At 38.6% G+C, this 24,047-nt stretch overlaps 1 protein-coding gene across 1 annotated transcript in view; it reads right to left on the bottom strand.

Moving 5' to 3' along the window:
• Positions 1-24,047, bottom strand: part of LOC124606314 (juvenile hormone esterase-like) — a 136,851-nt gene that overhangs the window by 102,902 nt on the left and 9,902 nt on the right. The window contains exons 2-3 of the mRNA XM_047138296.1: positions 17,142-17,285; positions 11,306-11,450 (exon numbers count right to left, since the gene is read on the bottom strand). Coding sequence (XP_046994252.1) covers positions 11,306-11,450; positions 17,142-17,285 — 289 coding nt within the window. The remainder of the gene's footprint in view (positions 1-11,305; positions 11,451-17,141; positions 17,286-24,047) is intronic.

Here is a 24,047-nt window from a genome sequence, read left to right as displayed (position 1 = left end):
GGAACCGCCGACACGACGTAACAATGACCGACATGCGACTCGCCGACATGATGATTTTGACTGTAAGCTGTTCATTACTACACGTAAATTCAAAACGTTTAAGAATTCTTCCAACGACATTCATACACAAGCATGGCTCCATCAATTCTCTCATTGTTTTCCTCCCAACTGGTCGTTAGAACACAGATTAGAATTTATGTGTGGCTATTTAGAGAATGAACCAGCTGTAAGAATGCGATCGGTCATTCACGATTGTCACAGTGAAGGAGAATTTTACCATGCCTTCCTCTCAGCATATTGGTCTCAAGCTACACAAGACCGAGAAAAATATAGCATCATGATGATGAAACACTTTGAACAATCTGAATTTTCCAGTCTTGTCAAATATTTTGAAGACATGTTGCATAAGAATCAGTATCTTTCAAACCCATACAGCCCCTCAGAACTCATCCGCATTTGCTTACTGAAATTGCCTGAACATTTATGACATATTATTTTAGCAGGACGTTGCAAAGACGACATTGAAGCTTTTCAGGGACTGTTACAAGAACTGGAAATTGACACTGACAATCGCGGAACGCGAAAACAGGAGCACAACAATTACAGGTCACATCTGTCACAATTCCGCGATGAAAGAAATAATAACTGGACACGACAAGGCTATTCTCACAACACATATCGTGACCAAAACAGACACCACCCGTATGACAACCGTTGGCAGAGTAGTAATAATTACAGGGAAAGATCACCTCTCCGCGGTAATGACTATCACAGAGACAATCAGAGAAACAGGCAATATGGGAACCAAAATAATTATTATCAAGGGAGACAGAATAACTTTAGACGCAACGGTCCAGCGCGCCGTTACGATTCAGGGAGAAATTCTCCACCACGTGACCGACAAGAAAGAAACTATGGAATCTACCGACATGACGACAGACGATATGATCCGCTGGCAGCCACAAAACGTACTTATGAAACTGACGACGCAGCTGCCGTAGCTAGTAATTACGTAAAAATGGAAGACATTAGGGACATCTTACTCCAGGAACACGACGTAAAAAATAACAACATTGCATATCCTGTGATTCACATTACTGTAAATGACGTAAAATTTACGGCAGTACTTGACTCTGGCAGTCCCATTTCAGTAATTAGTGAAACAGCTTTTAGAAAATGCAACATATCGAACGATTGCCCCACACTTCCGTTACGTAAGATTAAATTACAAGGTGCAATCTTTGGAAAAAGTGTAGATGTACGCCAACAAACCAATTTAGAATTCTTTTGTCAAAGCCACAGCTTCTCTATGAACTTACTTATTGTTCCATTATTGTCGACGGAAATTATACTGGGAAGACTTTCTGAATGAATACAAAGCAATCTTAAGCTCTCACGATACTGAAATAAGTTTAGAGAAAGAAGGTAAGTCAGTAGCTTTGAAATTTGAAGATTGGCTCTCAAACCATGACGAGGAAATTAATCGGCTTTACCTTCTGTTAGACAACAGGTCGGAGTTTTCTACGGAACTAGACACTAACAATCACTCTGCAAGTAGTGACAGGGATGATATCGACGACATATTTGATACTAATGAGTTAATTCAAAATAAAATTCAAACAATTGAGAACTGTAATGACATTGATAGGCAGGACCTTTTGAGATTTTACAAGCACATTCCACAGTTTTTACTCACAAAACAGGAACAATCAAGGGATTTCAATACCAATTTCGTGTTCGTGAGCATACTAAATTTTGCGTTAGACCATACGTAATTCCAGCACATTATAGGGACCGTGTTAGAACAGAAATACAATCTATGCTTAATGAGGGCATTATTGAGCCTGCAGTAAGCTCATACAACAATCCATTACATGTTGTCGAGAAGAAAAATGGATCGATCAGGCTTGTCTTAGATTCGAGACCAAATCAATACTATCCTCATTCCTGAAACAGACAGGTCGCAAACGTTGGAAGAACTTCTTCAAAATTTTAATGGTGTAAAAGTGTTGTCTTCTATTGATCTCAGATCCAGCTTTTATCAGCTCGAACTTCATCCAGAATGTAGAAAATACACAGCTTTCCTTTGTTTCGGCGTTTGTTATCAGTTTCGGAAACTTCCTTTTGGTTTGAACATTTCTTCAGCAGCATTCATTCGCGTGCTAAATTCCATATTACCTGAGTTCTTAAAACGTCACATCACCTTATATGTGGACGATATTCTAATAGCGGAAGCTTCATGGGAACAACATAATCACATCCTCAACAGTCTGTTACGTATTTTTGCAGAATCTGGAATTACAGTTAACTTCGAAAAGTCTGAATTCGGTAGGTCAAAGGTGAGGTTTTTGGGACATATTATTTCTTCTGAAGGCATTCAGCCGGATCCTGAAAAGTTAGAAGCAATCAGAGCCATTCCAGTTCCATCCACAAAAAGACAAGTCCGCAGTTTTCTAGGTCTCGTAAATTTTTACCGCCGTTTTCTGAATATGCAAATTCTTGTTACACCAAAACTTTGTTCTCTCGCTGGAATAAATACTATTTGGAACTGAGACGAACAATCACAGTTGGAATTCAATTCTTTGAAAGAATCGTTACTTAACGCGCCAATACTAGCTCATCCAGATCTGTCACAAGATTTCTGCCTTAGCACGGATTCTTCTAAAGTCGGTCTTGGTGCCCATTTATTTCAAGAAGCCATAGAAAATGACACTACTGTTCAGAAAACCATTGCTTTTGCTAGGCGAGTGCTAACAAAATCTGAAAAAAATTATTCCGTTACTGAATTAGAAGCTTTAGCTATCGTTTGGGCATTTAACAAATTCCGTTTCTTTCTTTCTGGTAAGCACGTAAAAGTATACAGTGACCATCGTGCATTACAATTTCTTATGTCTTCAAAATTAAATCATGACAGGTTAAAACGTTGGGCATTGTTTCTGCAAGAATTCCGCTTCACAATAGTCTACATTCCCGGCAAGGAGAACATTGTTGCGGACGCGCTGTCACGCGCACCGGCTGGGCTTGAGAAAAGTAACACAGAAGGCAACCTCGAGAAAAATTTCAGTATTCTTTACATTCAGAAAGTCGCCTTTGAAAACTTCATCACCACATCTTTAAAGGACATTGCTCATGAACAAGATAAAGATCCGATTTGGAAAGACATCAAGAGCACATGGCATGAAAAGACACACACACAGATTAGGCATTATTACCTGGTTAGAAACAACATACTCTTCAAACGCTGCACTGTTGATGACAAGCTATGGGTACTTTGCATTCCAGACGATTTTGTTAATAAGCTCATTTGGTACATTCATTTCAGCTACGCACATTTTGGTCCACGAAAATGTTATCATATTCTTCGAACGACTTGTTATTTTAACAATATGGAAAAGAGAATTCGAAGAGTCTTGTCTATTTGTAAACTTTGTCAAAAGGCGAAACCATCTACTGACTCACATCGTGCTCCGTTGTTTCCTATTATTCCTTCTAAATTAAAAGAATTTGCTGCTGTTGATCTCTTGGGACCGCTTGTCAGAACATCTAATGGATTTTCGTACGTTCTAGTCGCTGTTGAACTTACTTCAAAATTTGTTTCTTTCACTCCGTTACGTAAAGCCACTGGACGGTCTGTATCCAACACCTTTGTTAAAAATTTCTTACGTGAAGTTGGCCACGTTGCTAAAGTCATTTCAGATAACGGACCGCAATTCAGATCTGCTATTTGGTCACGCATGCTTTGGAATCATAATATCAAACCTGTTTTTATTTCATTGTACTCACCACATTGTAACCCGTCTGAACGGATTATGAAAGAAATCAATAAGCTTTGCAGACTTTATTGTCACAGAAAGCATCAGCATTGGGACAGATATTTACACTTATTTCAAAACGTGCTGAATGAAATGCCTCACGACTCCACTGCTTTACCACCTACTCTTGTACTAAAGAATGAAGAACCACCGAACAGAATCAAAGAGCTTGTACCTTTCCCGAATACACGTAAACTTCGACACAAAGACATAATTGATTTGGCTATTATAAATATAAAATCTGCAGCAGACAAAAGGAGAAAACTACACGGTAAAGCAAATGCAAAGAAATTATATATTGGTCAGAAAGTTCTCATTAAAGCTCATTCATTGTCACATAAGAAGAAACACTTGAGTCACAAATTCTTTCTAGTTTACAATGGACCATACAGAATCCGACGTATACCACATGATAATTGCGTTGAAGTTGAAACTCTGCATACTAGGAAGAGTAAAGGTTTACACCACATTTCACATGTAAAACCATTTATTGAGAGATAATCTGCTTTTTAACTTAGTCTTTGGTATAAAACTTTTCACTTTACATATCTAGTATGCTGTGTCAGACTTAAGAAACTGTTAACATGCAACAATGTTTGAAGGTAAATATCCAGTCTAGAACCTAGGGATCATTTTTAAACAGAAATTACTAATGCATTGTTATAGTGAACAGACGTCACAGTGTTATTGTGTTTGTATATTCTTGCTTGTTAGTTGCACGATTACGTAACGACTATAAGGCTCACATACTTAGAGCATTTACCAGTAATGCTAATGAGATTTTAATGCAACATTTTGGTTTACTTGAAATTTGGTGTATCATGAGGTAAGTACATTGGCTTCTGCAGAACTTAGCTTTCGGAGGACGATAACTACGACACTATCTTACAGCAAGACGCACATTTAGCACTACAGGACACGTGCTTGAGTGATTAATTTCGCACTTAAAACATGTATTTTTTAAGATATTTGAAGTACAATGATACAAGGGTTTTCCGTGATATATTTCATTCCATTGCTGTAATCTGTAACACTTGAGGGTATAATTACTTTGTGTATCACGTGTTTGGCAAGCACAAGGAGCCCTAGCTAATATGGTATTTGCTTACACAACTTTACACATCGGTGCCGTATTTCTCTAACAGATAATTACACAGCTATCTGATCACTTAACTGAGAGAGACAAACTTTTTTACTACGGCAGTGACAGATGTTTGCGTAATTACACCGTTGGATAACTTCACCCTTACGAAATTGTATTTTGTCTGTACTTTGTGAACTGTTCATATTTTTTCGGAACCATTGTGATACTATGAGAGCTTTGAATGATATATTTGGTATGGGATCACGATTTTTAAAGTACGTTTGAGGCAGATGACACTTTTGACATGAGCAGAGAATTTTTTTTAGGTTTTGAAATTATTGGAGGAAGCTACGACGATTTTGAGATTTGACGGAGGTGTTATGATGTTATTATTACGACGATGATGTGTATTATGTTGTTGAGGAATGTTTATTATGCTACGTATTTCTCATGATGAAATATTGAAGAAGTGTCGATGTATATGTATATGTATAATAAGGTAAGGAATAATGAGTAGTGGTTAGGGACTCTGGTTTGTGAAAAAGGTTGTTGGAAACCAAGAATCGTACTTTAAGAGTTATGAAATGTATGTAAATGCGTGCATGTATCACTATGCTGGCGAAAATGTTTTGGACACTGTTATATTTATAGGATTTTATTTTCTACACATTTGTAACGCAAATTCTCAACCTGTGGAATTTTTTTATATAAGACTGCCACTGTAGCGGAAACTGCTGTCGTAAATATTTCAGTGAGAAAGGTAAGTGACCTTGACGTAATGCGTTTTGGGCGCCCAGCTGAGAGGTAGAGGTCTGACAAAAGAAAGCCATTAGGTGCAAAAAAAAAAGGAGGCCATTATCCTCACCATTGACATTCCTTTGTAGAAAGCATCGCAAATACGACACGCTCGAACTTGAAAACATATGATTACTCTGTGGAGCTCTTAATTTATGATATTTACTAAAATGCCTTTTGAAATGAGAAACATTTTACATCCATTGTCTTTCTAGTTGAGAGATTGCTCATTTTGTTTAATATCTAGTTTCTAGCTGCACTGCAGCATTGGTTAAAATAAAATTTTATAGATGTACTAATATAAATATTTTGTGTCTACAGGTCGAGTAAATAATAATTTTTTCAAAAAAATGAGGGAGCACAAAAAGACATTTACCTTCACAGGAAATGCATTCATAATTTTCTTTTCAAGTACTTGGTAATTTATTTTGTAGAATAAGTTGTGGTGCACCACTTTAATGACAAAGATATTAAGATGTGAATATATATTTCCCTTGTCTGCATTATTGTCTGTAGTGTAATGTTTTTTTCTGCTTGAGCTATGTCATGTTTAGATATAAGTTATTTCATTTGCTGCTGCTGTTTGCCAGGCATAGTGTTACTGAATTTCACTTTGTATTACTCTGTTAATCTAGTTTACTACTGATTTATTTTTCTTGTTTGCTGCGCATTGCCTTATATTAGTTGTAATATTGCAATTGCTTTGCTAATTTCTATAATGCTGTTTGCTTTGCAAATTTGAATTTTTTTGTCATTGCTGTTTGTCTAATTGTTTTGTGCTGCTGCATTGCCTCGTCCCTTAGTTTAGCATCTGAGCTCAGTAGAGTTAAGTTAGCTTAAGAGGGGGTAGACTATATAAGAGAATGAGTTGCAATGTATTGGAAGAAATGCATTGAGAAGTTATACGAAAAAAAGTACAGAAAGCAGGTATAGATAGGACTTTTGGGAATAATGATGAACCAAGGGAGACCTCCATGCAAAATACTGCAGTAAAACAAACCCTGTCCTTTCCTTTTGTGTTATCCCACTATGTGTTTGTGTACCCTTGTGTATTTGTTTTCTTCCTGTCTCTGTGTAGTTTCATAGAATTTTTTTCCCTTCTAATACTAAGCTACATTCACTATGATGAGGAATACTGTTATCCTCAAATATAATTGGCATTAATAATATGTTATTTACCTTGTAAATATGCTTAGACATTATTTATTCTGTTTTGTTTTAATGCTCATGTGTAAAGTTGATGTTTCAAAAGTTATTCTGATCTTACTTATGTCATAATTCCTGTAACACTGATGTATATGTTAGTTCGATTCTCTTGTAAAGCCTGTACCACAAATGTTATCTGTATTGTTATGTTCTTTAATTATGTATTTTGTACCTTTGTTATTGTATTTTTATGTTATACAATTGTAATTGACACCAGTTCATCAAATTAAGTAACTTGTAAGTTACATTTCACTGCACACGTTTCTGTTGGTCATAGTATATGGACAATATGTGAGAAGTAGGGACTGCTAGTGTTTACATGTGTGTTAATAATTCAGCAAGGGACTGGATAACAGCATTGCTGGTTCTAAGGACAATTCCAAAAACTTTGTGAGTGCACAAGTGGTGGTTATGGACTTGCTTTATTGTCCGCAAGACTCTTCAATGGTGATTGTGCACCTGCACAGTCGCAACAGATGGCTGCTGGCCATCTCTACAAGGATTACAGTGGGTCTACACCTTTGATGATTCATCAGTACCATTATTTCTACAAGGACTACAGTGGGTCTGCACCTCTGGTGGCCCACCAATACCGTAATCTCCAACAAGACTACAGTGGTCTGTTCTGTGATGACCTACCTACCAATATTCTTCAAAACTTCGACTGACTCTGCTGTGGGTTTGCTCTCTTGTGGCCCATTACCTGTCAGCATGTCAAGAGTCAGCATTGTCTTTCTGTTGGAAGGACAACACTACTTCTTCAAGACTGCATGGAAATCCATTACTTCCGTGTGCATTTTCTTTTACTGCTCAGACTTTGAGAAAAACACTGCAATTTTACTGTGATGAACGATCAGGACTGTCTTTATGGACTGTGAGAAAATTTTAGCTTTTGACCAACATTGTATTAATAAGTGTGTGCATTTGATATCTTTCTTACTGTAATTATGAAAAATTTTATCAAATCATTATTGGCCACTACCCAAAACAATTTGTAAAATTTTTTGTGGGGAGCATGGGGGCTATGTAAGTAGGCTGTTTATGTTTTCTCATTGGCAACGTTACGTAGCGCTCTGTATGAAAATCACTGGCTGTGCTGTGTGCAGTCTGTGGCTAGTTTGCATTGTTGTCTGCCATTGTAGTGTTGGGCAGCGGCAGCTGGATGTGAACAGCGCGTAGCGTTGCGCAGTTGGAGGTGAGCCGCCAGCAGTGGTGGATGTGGGGAGAGAGATGGCGGAGTTTGGAAATTTCTAAGACTGGATGTCATGATCTGTTATGTATATTATGATTTTTCAACACTATTAGGTAAATACATTGTTTGTTCTCTATTAAAATCTTTCATTTGCTAACTATGCCTATCAGTAGTTAGTGCCTTCTGCAGTTTGAATCTTTTATTTAGCTCGCAGTATTGGCGCTCGCTGTATTGCAGTAGTTCCAGTAACGAAGATTTTTGTGAGGTAAGTGATTTGTGAAAGGTATAGGTTAATGTTAGTCAGGGCCATTCTTTTGTATGGATTTTTGAAAGTCAGATTGCGTTGCGCTAAAAATATTGTGTGTCAGTAAAAGCACAGTCGTGTTTAATTGTTCAAAGGGGACGTTTCATAACTCTTCCTCCATCACTAATTAACAACGCTGCACCTTACCCCATCCTTGTGTTTCTCCCTCTCCGTACTCACCTTAATCACAGAATTTATTTCATCTGCTTTATAAATTTATATCTTTATTAAACGTGTAAAATTTTTGGCTCAAGAGTGGTTTTATCCCTTGTTGCTATCCCCCTCTCCTCTCACCGGTAAATGAATAACAAACAAAAAAGTTGACACTCTATTGCTTTGGGAAATTCATCATTTTCGTCGTCTAGTCCAATACTTCATTTGTGTTCCTGAAATTGCTAAAACTGTAAAACAGTTCGAAGACAATTTTATCAGAATTTATTGTTCAGCAAGGCAACAGAAGTATCGCCTCCGCAATTCTTATCAAAACGAGGCTCTTAGGACTTTATAATATAGTAGGTAAGTTATTGGAATAATTAATAAATTAATAAAGTAAATTAATAAATCCTGTGGGAATAATAATGCTGACGCAACACGATAATTATCGTTTAAAACAGTTAAAAAATTTATTGCAAATAATTCACACATATGCGAACGGTGGCCTTACACAATTGCACACTCAAATCAAAACAAAGATATAAATAATAATTAACGTAAAGTAGCAAATCATGGAAAACGGAACAAAATCGTGTAAAGTTCGTTTAACAGCCCGTTAATCACGAGATTTGAAAGCAAGTACTCAATGTCCAACAATAGAGTTACTGATTATTAACCGAGAACATAAAACCAAATTTCGCAAACCTATTAATCACTGCGAAAATCAGCGCACAACGTCACCAACTGCAAGTCTCAATATTAATTGCTGCAAAACAGTGAGTATTCTGCCTCTGTTCCCACAAATAAAATTCGTAAGGGCACTCAAACTTAATCACAAAAGCACCGTCAAATATTCTAAGTACACTGAAAATTTAAATTCATACTATGGTATTCGCCGCCCAGACTACCTCTACTGGCGCCACGCTAACCCGCTGATACAGTACCATCCGCAAAAGACGGAGACCTCAGAAGACGACGGGCTACTTGCGAAAGATCGCGTGCTCGCTGCTGCTCGCCCTTAAATATTTACTGTGGCGTCACATATTGAATCCATATGAAAAACTGAAACAACGAACATTATTCGCAACTAACCTCCTGTACATATACACGCATCATTAGAATAAACCCACAATTATTCCGATCATTTTGTGAGCTCTCAGTACAAAAATAGCACAGTATTACAGAAGTTACCAGCGAAACATGCTTACATTCCTTTTTACAACAGGGAATAGTTATGATAAAATCAAAAACACGTATTGCTAGCTTGAAGAATGTGCATTCTTCTTCCTATTATTTCATACCATACTTCTCTCTCTCTCTCTGTTTTTGAGTCATCGGTCTTCTGACTGGTTTGATACGGCCCGCCACGAATTCCTCTCCTGTGCCAGTCTCTTCATCTCAGAATAACACTTGTAACCTTGCAACCTACGTCCTCAGTTATTTGCTGGATGTATTCCAGTTTCTGTCTTCCTCTACCATTTTTGCCCTCTACAGCTCCCTCTAGTACCATGGAAGTCATTCCCTGATGTATTAACAGACATCCTATCATTCTGTCCCTTCTACTTGTCAGTGTTTTCCACATAACCCTTTGCTCTCCGATTCTGTGCAGAACCTCCTCATACCTTACCTTATTAATCCACTAATTTTCAACATTCGTCTGCAGCGCCACATCTCAAAGCTACGATTCTCTTCTGTTCCGGTTTCCCCACAGTCCATGGTTTATCAATCGCCATTTACTTGAATAATCATTTACAGTATACCTAACAACTAACTGTAGGTAGTAGTTAACTGGGATGCTTTGGTAAGGAATTGATTCTGCCTGATTGGTGAATCTATGACTGTGGCACGTTTATATATTTATATTTTATAAAATCATTTATAACTTCTGAAGTAAATCCACCTTCATTTGAAGCTTCATATTATGTAATCGCTCCAATTGCTTCATGGTCATTAATTTCTATTTTCCAGTGTAATATTACTAATTGAAAACCAGTCTTTCTTAGAAGTTACCGTAGAATCATGCTGCAAATTGTAATGAGTTCGTCTCATCACCGCGATTTTTGTTTGCATATTCGATTTTTGGGTCATGTTTGTAAGTTGTGTATCGTAGTTTCCCTGAAAATAAAGTATATTATGGTTATTGTAGCGTCTTTTCTTCAACCGCCTCGCCCACCCACCGGACCGGACCATATCCCTTATCCTCCAGTTAGTCTACTTATCTCCGTCAGCTTACGCTCCGAGAGCCAACTACTCGTCTGCATGCGTCTGTTCCCAGTCTCGTAGCACTTTTTCCAGCAGTAATTAGCATTACATCCAGACGCATTAAACAAAGTTAATCTTTTACAAATGAGAGGAATCAGAGCCTTGAAGGAAGCAGGGCCAGAGCAAAAATTGGAAAGAAAGGTTTATAGAACATAATACAAGTAAGATTTATGATTAGTATTGCGAAAAAGAAAAAAACTCAGTAAAAAGAGTACTTTAAAAATCCTAGCTCTACGGTATTGTCTCTCATACGTCACCAATTTCGTTATCTCATTATCCCGCAACACAAAGCTTTATTTTGTCATACATGTTCCGAGGTATCTGTGTATCATGCAACTGAAAACTGCTAGAAAGACATAGCAAGCATGTAGCACTCTGCTGTAAAAATATTTTAAGTGTCTATGTATTGAAAATTACTATCATAAATTATATTCCCTATCAGGAATAAATATTTCTATATGTTGATGAGATATTGTAGGGCAGCAGCACTTACTTACCTAAGGGACCAACGCGGTAGTTAGTCGTGACGAGGACAATTTCGTGGTCAAGTAGAAAGCCAGGTTCATACCAGGTGGCGGCACCTTCCACAAACCCACCACCATGAATCCAGACCATGACAGGAAGCAGTTTTGCAGGCTTTAGCTGAAATAGCATCGTTATTTGAACTGTTGGTACCGACATGCTAACACAGTTAATAATCATAAAGAAATTATTACTAGTATACGCCATTACTTTTTGTGGATTCTATTATAGAATGTTTGTCACATAAGACGAAGAACGATCTTAAGAAGAATGTAGCTACTGCTAAGCGTAAGAAGCATGTTAGTGAATGGCTGAGCCACGGTGCACGCAGGGGAAGTCTGAGTCTGTCAGTCAGAGTGGTGCTATCGTGTAGCGCTTCGCAGGACGTTGATGGGATTGCTCTTGCATCCAGAAAAAATAAAACTGGTTGTAACCTTTTAAAGTTCTTTTTTTTTCTCTCTACCAAAAAGTAAAACCAATGCTTATCTGACAGTAATGAACTTTAAGTCAGCAAACACATCGCTGCTTCATCCACTCATTTCGATTGGCTGCGTTGTACATAAAGAATAACCAGTCGCAGATACAGATGGTCGGAGCAAAAAAAAGGTGAATATCTACCTCTTTTAAAGACCCTGACAGAAGAGCGGGGAACCTGCTGGTTCAATCCTCACTCATTCCTCACCAAAATTTTTGACGTTTTCACGGTCTTTTAACACAGGACATTCTAAATCTTCTCACCGACTCCCTCTTTGTCGGTAAGCCTTCGTACTCAGCATCTCCCTCTCACTGCCACTGTCTATATATGTCTCTCTCCCACTGTCTCGTTTTTATCTCACAGATTCACAATAGATCACGTTGCCACTGTCTCCCCTCACACTTACACCTGTCTCCTTTTGTCTTTCTTTCCCACTGCCATTGAGTCCGTCATACCTCGGCAGCTCAGAAATTCTGGGCGTCAAACTTGGTTTATCCCGCCACACCTACGTGTTTAAAATTTCAATTCAAAATACGCCCTCCCCCATACCTTCAAGCTAAAATTCTCCAGTCTGGGAGGTTCCAGACCCACCAAAGCTATTTATGGTCTCCATTCATATGCATTTTTCATTTCCACTGTCTCCTCTCTCTTTTGCTTCCACCTCTTCTTTCTCTTTTGCTGCCACTGTCTCTCACTGATCATCAGCACCTACTGTCTCTTTGCCTCCCACTGCTCTTTTCCTCATTCTTCTCTCTTCCTCTTTTGCTGCCACATCCTCCGTCGCACCGTCACTGCCTCCTTTCTCTTTCTCTCCCACTGGCACTGCCTCCTCTCTCTCTTCAATCGCCACTGTCTTTTTGCTGCTGCCTTTCAGTACAAAAAAGCGCGAATACGTTCGCATGCCAAAACTTTTGGTGAGGAAGGCGGAATGAGGATTGAGGCTGCTGATTCCTCACCCTTCTGTTAGAATCTTCTGCGAACCTGGCAAAACTAGCGCTCCTGGAAGAAAGGATATTGTGGAGACATGGCTTAGCCACAGTGTAGGGTATGTTTCCAGAAGATATTCTGTGAAGTTTGGAAGGTAGGAGACAAGGTACTGGCAGAATTGAAGCTGTGAGGACGGATCGTGAGTCGTACTTGGGTAGCTCAGTTGGTAGAGCACTTGCTCGCGGTAGGCAAAGGTCCCGAGTTCGAGTCTCGGTCCGGCACACAGTTTTAGTCTGGCAGGAAGTTTCATATCACCGCACACTGAGCTGCAGAGTGAAAATCTCATTCTGGATATTTTGGTGACCCTTGAAATGACCCTGGAACCTTTGCCAAGCGTCCAATATGTCAGTTGCATTCGGGCCTACGCCTCAGACCGAATATTATGTGCATATTATACGTGCGTAAATACGCAAATTTGAACCTCTGGATCTCTTTAACAGATAATGATTTCTAAAGAAGTTTCGAAGTTACCTGAGAATATCATCTTAAGAACATATTATCAAAATTTCGATGATCTGCCATGAATAGAAATTATAGAAATGTCCAGTCCCACAATTGGTACTTCTCGTACCAAAAATCATGGTTTTTCGGGTTTTCTCAGGAACTGCCCACGAACAAATGGTGCTTTTATAAGGTGCCTGAGATCCATCCTAGGCAAAACCCAATGGAAAAGAATCAACCGATTTGCTCAATTTTCCTGGGCTGGAGGAAGAGTGTAAAGTTTAAATTTTGACCTTGCATTGTACGATAGCTACAGTAAGCTCGTTCCTCCATTTGCTATACAAATGGTCGCTAGAAACAGAGCTATCCAAAACCATTGACCTTATCTCTGTGATCCATAGAAATCGAGGTCTGACCCCGTGAAAAACGTCACAAATAATCCAGTTTCCGCATTAATTATGGCTTTAAACATACATAGTCATTACACCAGATCGAACGCTCCAGTACTGACAAAACAGTGTAAAACTGCTAAATACTGACAACCGATGCCCAAATCAATATGCAGTTCAGGCTAATCACGAATGATATCGACTTCATACTTTGGTTATCACACGAAAAACAAGTTCAACGTATTTGAGCTATGGAAACCTCCCAATTTTATAAATGTTGGTGATTTTCACGTCAAAAATTGGCGGCGTCCCGACGAGAAAACCCAAGCTTGTGACTGTGCTCAGTCAGTACAAGTCTCGTGAACGTTCACGGGTAAAAATCGACAGAGTTCCGATATCTTGGTTCATAACAAGAGTCCTAAAACTTGCGTCTCATACACTAAAATAAATACATCTTCTGCTACACACGACACGATCTCACCTCCACGGTTGCCCTCCGCAGAGTTCCTCTCCAGTCCCAGTAGCGTCGTTTTTATCCCCAGCGACAGGTAAATCCAAGAATATCGTTTTAGCTTTAATCGCCTGCTCCAGTGCTAGTATTACTAACTAGTAATTTCTGCAGTTTTCAAGCTACACAAGTGCACGATTTCGCTGATTAAAATGACATGTCGAACATAGCTGTACCACAACTGTTAGCTAACAATGAAAAAAATCGACAGGCGTAATTACTCAAATCTATAATTTTCTGCACTAATTTGTTAAACACCATTGAAACGGTAAATCTGTCTCAAATGATATTTACTGCAATTAGCACTGGCGCTGTCATAAATGTAACTTGAACAAAATTGTAATGACGGCGGTGCTAAACTTGTTAGCATGTAAAAATCAACTAGTCATACAAAAATCAATAAATCTAAAAATTTCAGTATATCCATTGTGGATGGCTAACTACGACTGTGATTTTTATCCTGGCACCAAAACAACAAAAATGAGAATAATTCATCTTCCTGCATAAATCTTGTTCTTCATGGTGTATAACGACTATGGTATTCTGTAACTTTCAAGAAGTTTTTAATTATGTATTAATTATTCACCTCTAGCTGTTTACCTTTTGTATGTAGCTAGCAACATTTACTGAAATGTAAGATCTGTACTAGTTATATTTGTATCATAATGCAACGAATCTCTTGCCAGACTATTATGGAGTAAAGTGCAGTATCTGTCACATCCATATTCTTTGTAAAAACATCGAATGTTTACACCCTGTGAGCCAGTGTAGAACCAAGTGTCGCTACATACTGTGTTTATTTGCGTACATAGCTTAATAACGCACGTTATAAGAAGCAATCTGATGTGAATATCACAAGGCAGTGCATTCACTGTAAGTATTTAGAACATTCGTAAATTTTTCGTCACCGATTACTAAATTTCCATTTCCGCCAGCAGCTCAAGCACTGCACCTAGCTATACTTGGTCCACAACATAATGTTCCTGTAACACCGCCATCTGAAGAGGGCATGCAGTGGCTCTAAAACATGTTCATGGTTGAATAAATCGTAAAAAATGGACTAGCTGCGTATTTATTAACAGATAAACGCCAATCTAAAAATTGTACGATATGACTTGCTCGTGCTGCAAGGGCAAACTGTATCTTTCACCTTGTTATGGTGCTTATACTCGCTTCAATCTAAATTTCAATTTGTTTTAATTGTTCGAATACTGTGGTACCGTAGAGCTTACGTAGTTTTTTACCACCTGGCTCTCATGTGTACCGCCATACAATCAAAAGTTATTAGTTTCGTACTGTTAATCTGTTATAAAATTGTTCACTATTCATTTACGCTCTTAACCTCTGACGTAAAAATTATCGCTCTGGAAAGGCACGTTTCGATTAAGAGTAGCTAACAGAATCATAGCAGGCCCAGTATTCCTAAAAGCACACGGTCACGCAACCTCAATAGACAACTCGTCCCGATTTCTCCACACCAACTGCAGGAGGGGTCGCTTATCGCCGCGTCGCCAGCTGACCTCGGCCAAGTCTCCTCCCCTAGGCTCCTTACAGGCGCGATATCCACTGTCACATTACGTGATGGCTGTGCGCCGATATATGTACGAGGTGCAGTTATAAAGTTACGTAATTATTTTTGCTTTGTTTCCAGGTAAATCTCTTCAGTGATGGTAAGCATTGAAATCCTCGGACTACAGTGCCGTAACACACCGGCGAGGAATGAAAAAGAAATGGCGCAGCCCGTTGATAAAGTGGGGTATCGAGAGGTTTATCTGTATTCGAAAGGGATTAAACGCTGCAACAATTCATGATGAATCGGCGGAACTACGCGGGCAACGACGAATCGTGAAACAGTGGTTAGATGATGCAGCCATTTGCAGTGCTGTCAAACAAATTGGTGGACAGGATGTTTGAAATTCACGGGCTAGTTTATTTACAAGATGAGCTGAATAGTCGGCATTCAAGAAGAATGGTTACTTCGGGGAGAAGGCGGATCGGGTACTCTATCCAATAAGTGAGAAAGCCAGGACTAATGAAGGACAACGACCGCCAACTAGGGGATGTTTTCCTCTCGTTTATTGACAAGATTACGGATCGTATGGGGAAAGTCTCGGCCAAATATATGGTTAAAGCAATCTGTAGACCTACAAAGAAAATAAAAGAATAATTAAGAACGGCAAAAGGTGTACGGCGTCCACTAACGTCATCTGGGGTATACAAAATTCCATGTAGTTGTGTAAAAGTATACGTGGCGTATTAACACACTAAAGTCGAACACAAAAGGGGATGTCTCGTGGGATATACTGACAATCGACTATAGTAGAAGATGTCTTCCGAGATGGAAACTACGAAATAAAGAGCGTTTTAGCATTATTACGCGCATATGCAGAGAGGCCAAGAGATGTTCACAAACACCATAATGATTTTAACAGAAAAGAAGTTAGATAAAATATATGTGTCGATTTAGTGCCAACGGAAAGACGATAAGCTACTTTTAGCGACAGCTCGAGATAATTATGCAGTCGGTATCACGTGACGAGTGGTGTCCCCCGTATGCGGCGCTATAAATTTGGGCCTCTGGAGTGCTCCTTGCAGTTGCCATTTTACTTCCGAAGATGTCTCCCGCCCTTGGAGACGAAAGTCAGGGTATAGTTATACACATCGGCAACAGTTTCTCAGCCTGGAAGTTTTAACCGATCAAAGATCCGCCTTGAGAGGATACATTTTATGAATAGCGTTATTACTGTAAGAAATCTTCACGATATTCAGACCGTTGTCCGTGTTTAGATTAACTTTGTCCTCTGCCTTTAAAGTGAAGTTATTAATTAAACTAGTAGTTGATATTAACGTTTTTATTGTTCCAGATGTTAACATTAGGTGATAGCAAAGAATTGTTAAAACAGAAACGGAAGTACTATATCGCTTTAAACTGTTGCACTACCCCCTGCACATACATTGGCGTGCTGTAAAATCTATGCGTTACAAAGGGTAAGGCGCAAAGTGCAAGTTACCTCTGGTGTAAAGACGTTCAAGTACAGGCAGTCCTCAGTTCCAATCGGAGGCCGTAATGTCTCGAGGAGAGAGTTCTGCGTGCAAGCTGGTCCAGGAACCGTTGCATCACGAACATGTATCCATGGCACTGGAGGCTGAGGGCTCTGTAACATTTAGTACACTTCTGCATATGAGACCGTTGATATCAGCATCAAATGTGAAATATTTATGAACGAGAGAAAAATACTGCAAATTTGGTGGTAGCACAAAACCGCATTTTTAACAAAACCGACGCAGTAAATTGAAATGAGAACTCAGCAACAGAGTTCATTTACTGTCTATTTAGTAATGTATTTTATTTTTGAATACATATTCGAAGTAGATTTTCATTTTCAAGGCTTCAGTTAGCTATGGCTGGATCTTCTTCATTGTGATATTAACACGCCAGAATTGCGTGTCTGTATATTTTTCCAATGAATTGTCTTCCACATATTGCTTACGCTCGCATATGTTAATATTCTCCCACTCACTTCGGCTCACTTGTACACAACTGGCCATAAAAACTGCATCGCCAGGAAGCATAGCAAATAAACAAATCTTACTTATAATTTATGCACTGCTGTATTTACACAGCATTCATATAAAACACCAGCGAAAAACTGCTCCTATCAGTGTACAAAACAGACGAATATGCTCCTATTTAAAAACTCTTAACGAGAAATGAGGTAGCGGCTACCTCATTCTACCTTCCACAGCATCTTTAAAAAAATTTCCAAAAATTTTGGTATGCAGTTCACTTCTCACTCCATCAAGCTCCCCTAACTGTAACTCGCTGAACCTACTAGTCCATCGCGGTAAGTCACTGATACTCAACCAGTCCCACTTGTCCATTCTCACTCATTCATGCAGCCCAAACTATTCAAAAAATTGGTTCAAATGGCTCTGAGCACTGTGCGACTTAACTTCTGAGGTCATCAGTCGCCTAGAACTTAGAACTACTTAAACCTAACTAACCTAAGGGCATCACACACATCCATGCCTGAGGCAGGATTCGAACCTGCGACCGTAGCGGTCACTCGGCTCCAGACTGTAGCGCCTAGAACCGCCCGGCCACTACGGCCGGCCCCAAACTATTGTCGTTAACCCATTGTTCTGACTGGCACTATCTCCCACATGACAGTCACAGTCTCCTTTGTTCTGTCCTACTACTAGTGTCTCCTCTCACTGTCTTCCTCTTGCTCTCTCTTACTTCTACCATCTGAAACATTCCTTCCCACATCTATTGTCTCTTCTCACTTCGACTATCTCTCTCTTCCTCATGGTCATTTTCATATACCCTGCCTCTCATTATCACTGGCTCTCACCCACTTCCATTTTCTCCTTCTCTTTACTTCTCTCCCACTGACACTGTCTCCTTCACTCTTTACCTAGAACTGTTCTGTCACTGTCAACTATGTTTCATCGCCACTGTATCCGTCTCTATCTCTCCTGCTGCCATTGTCTCCTTCACTCTTCCTATATCACAGACACTGTTTATTATCTTGTAGTATTTATTACTTTTCTTCTCTTCCCCATTGCAGCTGTCTCCTTCTCTCCCAGCGTAAGAAAGAGAGAAAATGCCAAAATGTGCTGAGGAAGATGGAATGAGACAGCCTGTAAGAGGACCGAGCAGATGTAATTTCGATGTATTGCTCATGCGCTGCCTGCGATATGCAAGGTCTCCGACCAGAGAGCAGTGTTGACTGCAGTAGGAACTGTGTAGCTGTAGCAGTAAGTTGTGGCTAGTCTGAAGTCTGCTCTGGTCTGGTCTGGTGTATCGTGTTGGCTGGCCCGGTCGCGGTGCAGCGATGCCGGAGTCTGAGTATTATTGTGTAAGGTAAAAAGCAGCCTCGCGCATAAGTAGTAATGTTATCTCAAGTCCCATGTAAATGTTTTAAAAATCTCGTAATAATAATCTTGTTCATAGAAAGTAACTTTTAACAACCATTCACTTCAATTTAAGGAATTTACTAATTTCTCCCATCAATGATCATCCCGATTGTTGCAAAAGAAAAAAAAATCAGTTGCTTCCTTTCATATATGAGAGATATATCGGCCAGCATTGCACAGAGCTGTGCCGGAAAAATTTATTGTAAGAGCAGATATATCCGGCGACTTCATTGAGGTAAGAATTTTTTCCTTTTTTATTCAGAATGATCTTTCAGGGCCATGACGCAGCACTACTGTCGTCCAAAATTTACCAGGTTAAATTCACAGTGAATTATTGAAAATTAATAAGTGAGCGACAATTTAATTGAGAGGTTAGTTACATTGTTTTATTACCAGGTTACTGAATTTATTTTTTTATTGGGACGTTACACTCAATGTGAACGACATAATTATAATTTTTACTGTTGAGAGGTTTAGGAATTTTTTCTGTTTTGAGGTTACGCTAAATGTGAATGAATTTTGATCTTAGATTAAATCAGAAAAAATTTTGTGTTGAGGTTAATGTGAAAAGAATTTTGTAGGGAGGTTACAAATGAGAAAGAATTCTGTTTTGAGGTTACGCTAAATTAGAATCTTATTCATATTATTTATTTTAAATTTTGTGGGGAGGTTACACTTGGCGACAACCGGCCAGGATCGTATTTCTTTGTGAATCTCTGAGAAGTAGTCATATATCTGCTCTTATTTACTTAAATGTAGTTTGCATCTGGCGCAACGCATTTACTAATTTGTCACTCTTTCTCTCACAGATCATCGGCAATTTATTGCTCTTTGTTGTAATTGTGTTTGTTCCATTTTTTTTTTTTTTTGCTTCGTCTTTGTTTCATTTTTTTGCTTGATTTTGATTTGTGAAAAATGCCGCGAAAAACTGTTAACAGTACATCGCGATGTGCAATGAGTGAAATAGCCGACTCGAATAATTTGACCGATAATACTTGCGACACACAGTGTAATAATGATAATCCTCTAATTACAGATAATCAGTGCGTACCGATCACTAGTATTGATTTTGATCCGAATGATGAGCAAACAAATTCAATTATGTCCAGAGTAAATGTAACAATTGATGACGCGGCACGTTCCGTTACAATGAACGCTGTCCAGTTGGACACACCTCACTTGCAAAATTTACGCAGTGAACAGATAAATGATTCTAACGAAAATGAACAATGTAGTCAAAATACATCAAATTTATTTGATTCCGATGTAGTGATCCACAGTGCACATCCGATTGGCAAACCTTCACACAGTACAGAGAACAGAGCCGCTAATTTTGGCTGGGATCAAGTTATGGCATTATTGCTACAACTTAATGAAAATCTCAAACAACAAATTAATGAAAGTTTCAAACAGCGGAATGAAATACTAGATAACCATTTCAAACAAATTAATGAAAATTTCGACCACCATTTCAAACAACTTAATGAAAAATACGACAATCATTTCAAACAACTTACTGAATCGTGCAAACAACTTAATGAAAGTTTCAAACAGTCGAATGAAAAACACGACAACCTTAACGAACAAAACAAACAACTAAGTGAACAGATTACAGCCGTTACCGTGCAACGTTATGATACTAAAGAACAATTACGTGAAGAAATTAAGGCTTGTGCTAGGAACAGTGGTGAAGAAATTAGATCTGCTGCGCAAGAATTAAGTATTATACGTGTAGCCACAACGAAATTACTTAGAGATGAAAGTAGTGCAGTCACTGAACAATGTTCTGAAAAAGCAACACAGTTACGGGACGAGTTTAAATTAATGTCAGCAGAACTTTCACACACGCTGGATGCGAAAGTCGATAAGAAATTTGAACAACAGAACAGCCACATTGACGAACGTTTTAAAGTGATAGAAATTAAAAATGTTTCAGCCTCTAAAACGACACAGCTTACGCCACATTCCGAACATTTCTCACACTCACATAGCCAGTATAATTTAGGTAATTTACAGAGAGTACATGACGTAGAAGATTCCGAACAGACACAGGCAAATAGAGTCTCATGCAATCCTGAACCTGTTCACACATTCAGAGACGATAAGTTTGATTATAAGCAATTTTTATCCGCAAAAAAATCTAAGGTATTTAATAATGACAGAACACAGATTCACGCTTCGGACTGGATACGACAATTTGCTTTTGTATTTTCATCAGTTTGGCCTGTAATGCAGAAACTAGAATTGGACTAGATATGACAATTTGTTTTTGAATTTTAACCGGCATTGCCTGTAATGCAGAAATTAAAATTTATTTGCAGCGCGTAATTGACCTCAGGGGATTCATTACACTTCGATGAATATGTGCCGTAGCGTGCACAGGGCCCCGAGCCGTAGTAGTGCTATTTCATCTTTAGTTTTCTGCACTGCTGCCTTCTCTTTTACTATCCCTTATATCTATCAAAACAGCTCTTCAACTATCGATCTATCTAGGATTAGAAACGAGTAAAGAAAACCAGATATGAAAAGTTTTACCGAAAGTGACATATTTCATTAGACACTCCAGAACTACCAGCGTAATTTTAATATCAGACAAAATTTTATTTATAAGTACCGTCAAAATTATCAGCAACAGGGACCACATTTTGGTAACAATAGAGGTTTTTCCCAACAATAGCAACAAAACCAACCAGTTAGCATACCTAACCAACAATTTAATGTGCAAGGTCAACCAACCTTTAATGTTTCGCCGCCTACATGTATAGCGTCGGCTCCGCCAAATAGTAATGCACAGCAACAAGGTAATCAGTACGTACAGAAAACACACCATTTTAACTCGTACCGCAATGCACCGTATAGAAATAACTAGACGTAAATGTAATGAGCACAATTTTCAGCGTACGTTTAATAACAGTCGGTCTTACCAGCAGCAAAATCATCTGCAACAACAGATTATCATGAATGAATCAGACAGTCGGTATCATCCCGAACCTAATACGTCAGGACGAAATAACAGAACATCACAAATAGTCGAAATGCCACAGCATCCTCCGGCAAATAATAGCACGTCAGATAGAATTTGACTAGATACAGTACAGGTTGCATCTTCCAGCAACGCAAGCAATACTTTTGACACGCAGAATCTTGTTCACGAAAATGTTATTACTTTTGACGACATTCCAGACACTCTTTTGCAGGAAAAACCAGTTATTGAAAAAACCATTTCACACCCTGTCATTGAAGTAAAGATTGGATCATCCAAATTTTCAGTAGTAATCGATTCTGGATCACCTATGTCAGTTATAAATGAGGAAACTTTCAACGAGTGTAACAAAGAGAATACCTATCCTACGCTACCATTAGGCAAAATTAAAGTAAAAGGAGCAGTATCTGGTAAAGGAGTAGATGCAAAATTACAGACACACTTATCGTTTCACTCAAATTTTTGGATTGTTCCCTTATTGACAACAGACGTTATTTTAGGTACAAATTTTTTGGTACAATACGACGCAATTATTGACTTTCAAAATTCCTATTTAATGTTAAAGGATGAAAATGTACAACTGGCTTTAGAATTTCAGCACTCTTTATCTGCAGAAGAACAAACAATTAATCGGACAGAGGTCATTTCTGCATCACGTAACATAGACTGTCATTCCACATTGTTCACAGATACGTACATACACAACTATAATACTCCAGACGAAGCCGACTATGACGTTAAGCAAATGATTTCTGATAAAGTAAAACAAAGCAGTCCAAATACAGACGACGAACGTACTCAAATGCGAAATATTCTTTTACAGCAAGCTCCAGTTTTGACAACGTCCCTGGTACTATGTCCGGTTTTATGTATGAATTTCAAGTTAAACAGCACGATACATTTAAAGCCAAACATTATCCCATTCCGTATATTCGCAGAGAACAAGTTAAGAATGAATTGCAAGCTATGCTTGACCAAGGAATTATTGAACCGGCAGTTAGCCCGTAATAAACCCGCTCCATATTGTTAAGAAAAAGAATGGTTCACTTCGCCTCGTACTTGATTCGCGTCACATCAATGACATTATTATTAATGAAACAGATGGCCCACAGACACTAGAAGAACTTCTACAGAAATTTCATGGTACTGCTATTTATTCCACATTAGATTTGAAATCGGGATTTTGGCAAATTCAGCTCCATCCGAACTGCAGAAAGTACACAGCTTTTCTCTGTTTTCCTGACTGTTATCAATTTTGTAAATTACCGTTCGGTTTAACTATTTCTTCAGCAGCATTTATTCGCGGTTTGAATACTATACTTCCGACAGAATTAAAAGACAGAATCACAACGTATGTAGACGACATTCTTATTGCAGAAGCTAACTGGTCTGAACACAATTTGATTCTTGAACAACTGTTGCAAACTTTTCGTGCACAAGGACTCATAGTTAATCTCAGTAAATCGCACTTTGGCAAAGCTTCTATAAAATTTCTTGGACATGTAATTTCAGCAGAAGGCATTGCGCCTGACCCGGAAAAACTTCAAGCTTTCTTTACGTGACATTACTGTTCCTACGACGAAGAAACACCTACGCAGCTTTTTGGGTTTAATTAACTTTTTTCGTAAATTTATTCATTACTCTGCTTTAGACACCCCTAGATTATGTCAATTGATGGGTAAAAACACTATTTGGTCCTCGGATAGCCAAGCACATTCTGAATTTGTCAATACGAAACAAGCTTTGTTGAATGTACCACTTTCATCACATCCAGATCTTACTAGAAATTTTTCCATTGCCACCGACAGTTCTAACACCGCTTTAGGCGTAAACATTTTTCAGGAAATTGAAGAAGACGGTACTACAGTAATTAAAAACATCGCCTTTGCGAGTCGCATTCTGTCACCTGCTGAACGCAATTATTCTGTTACAGAACTTGAAACATTGTGTGTTGTATGGGCATTTACGAGATTTCGGCATTTTCTTTATGGAAGACATACGACCGTTTACACAG

The sequence above is a fragment of the Schistocerca americana genome, chromosome 3 (genome assembly GCF_021461395.2).
Source record: "Schistocerca americana isolate TAMUIC-IGC-003095 chromosome 3, iqSchAmer2.1, whole genome shotgun sequence".
NCBI classification, from domain to species: Eukaryota; Metazoa; Arthropoda; class Insecta; order Orthoptera; family Acrididae; genus Schistocerca; species Schistocerca americana.
This window is presented reverse-complemented; position numbering and strand designations above follow the sequence as displayed.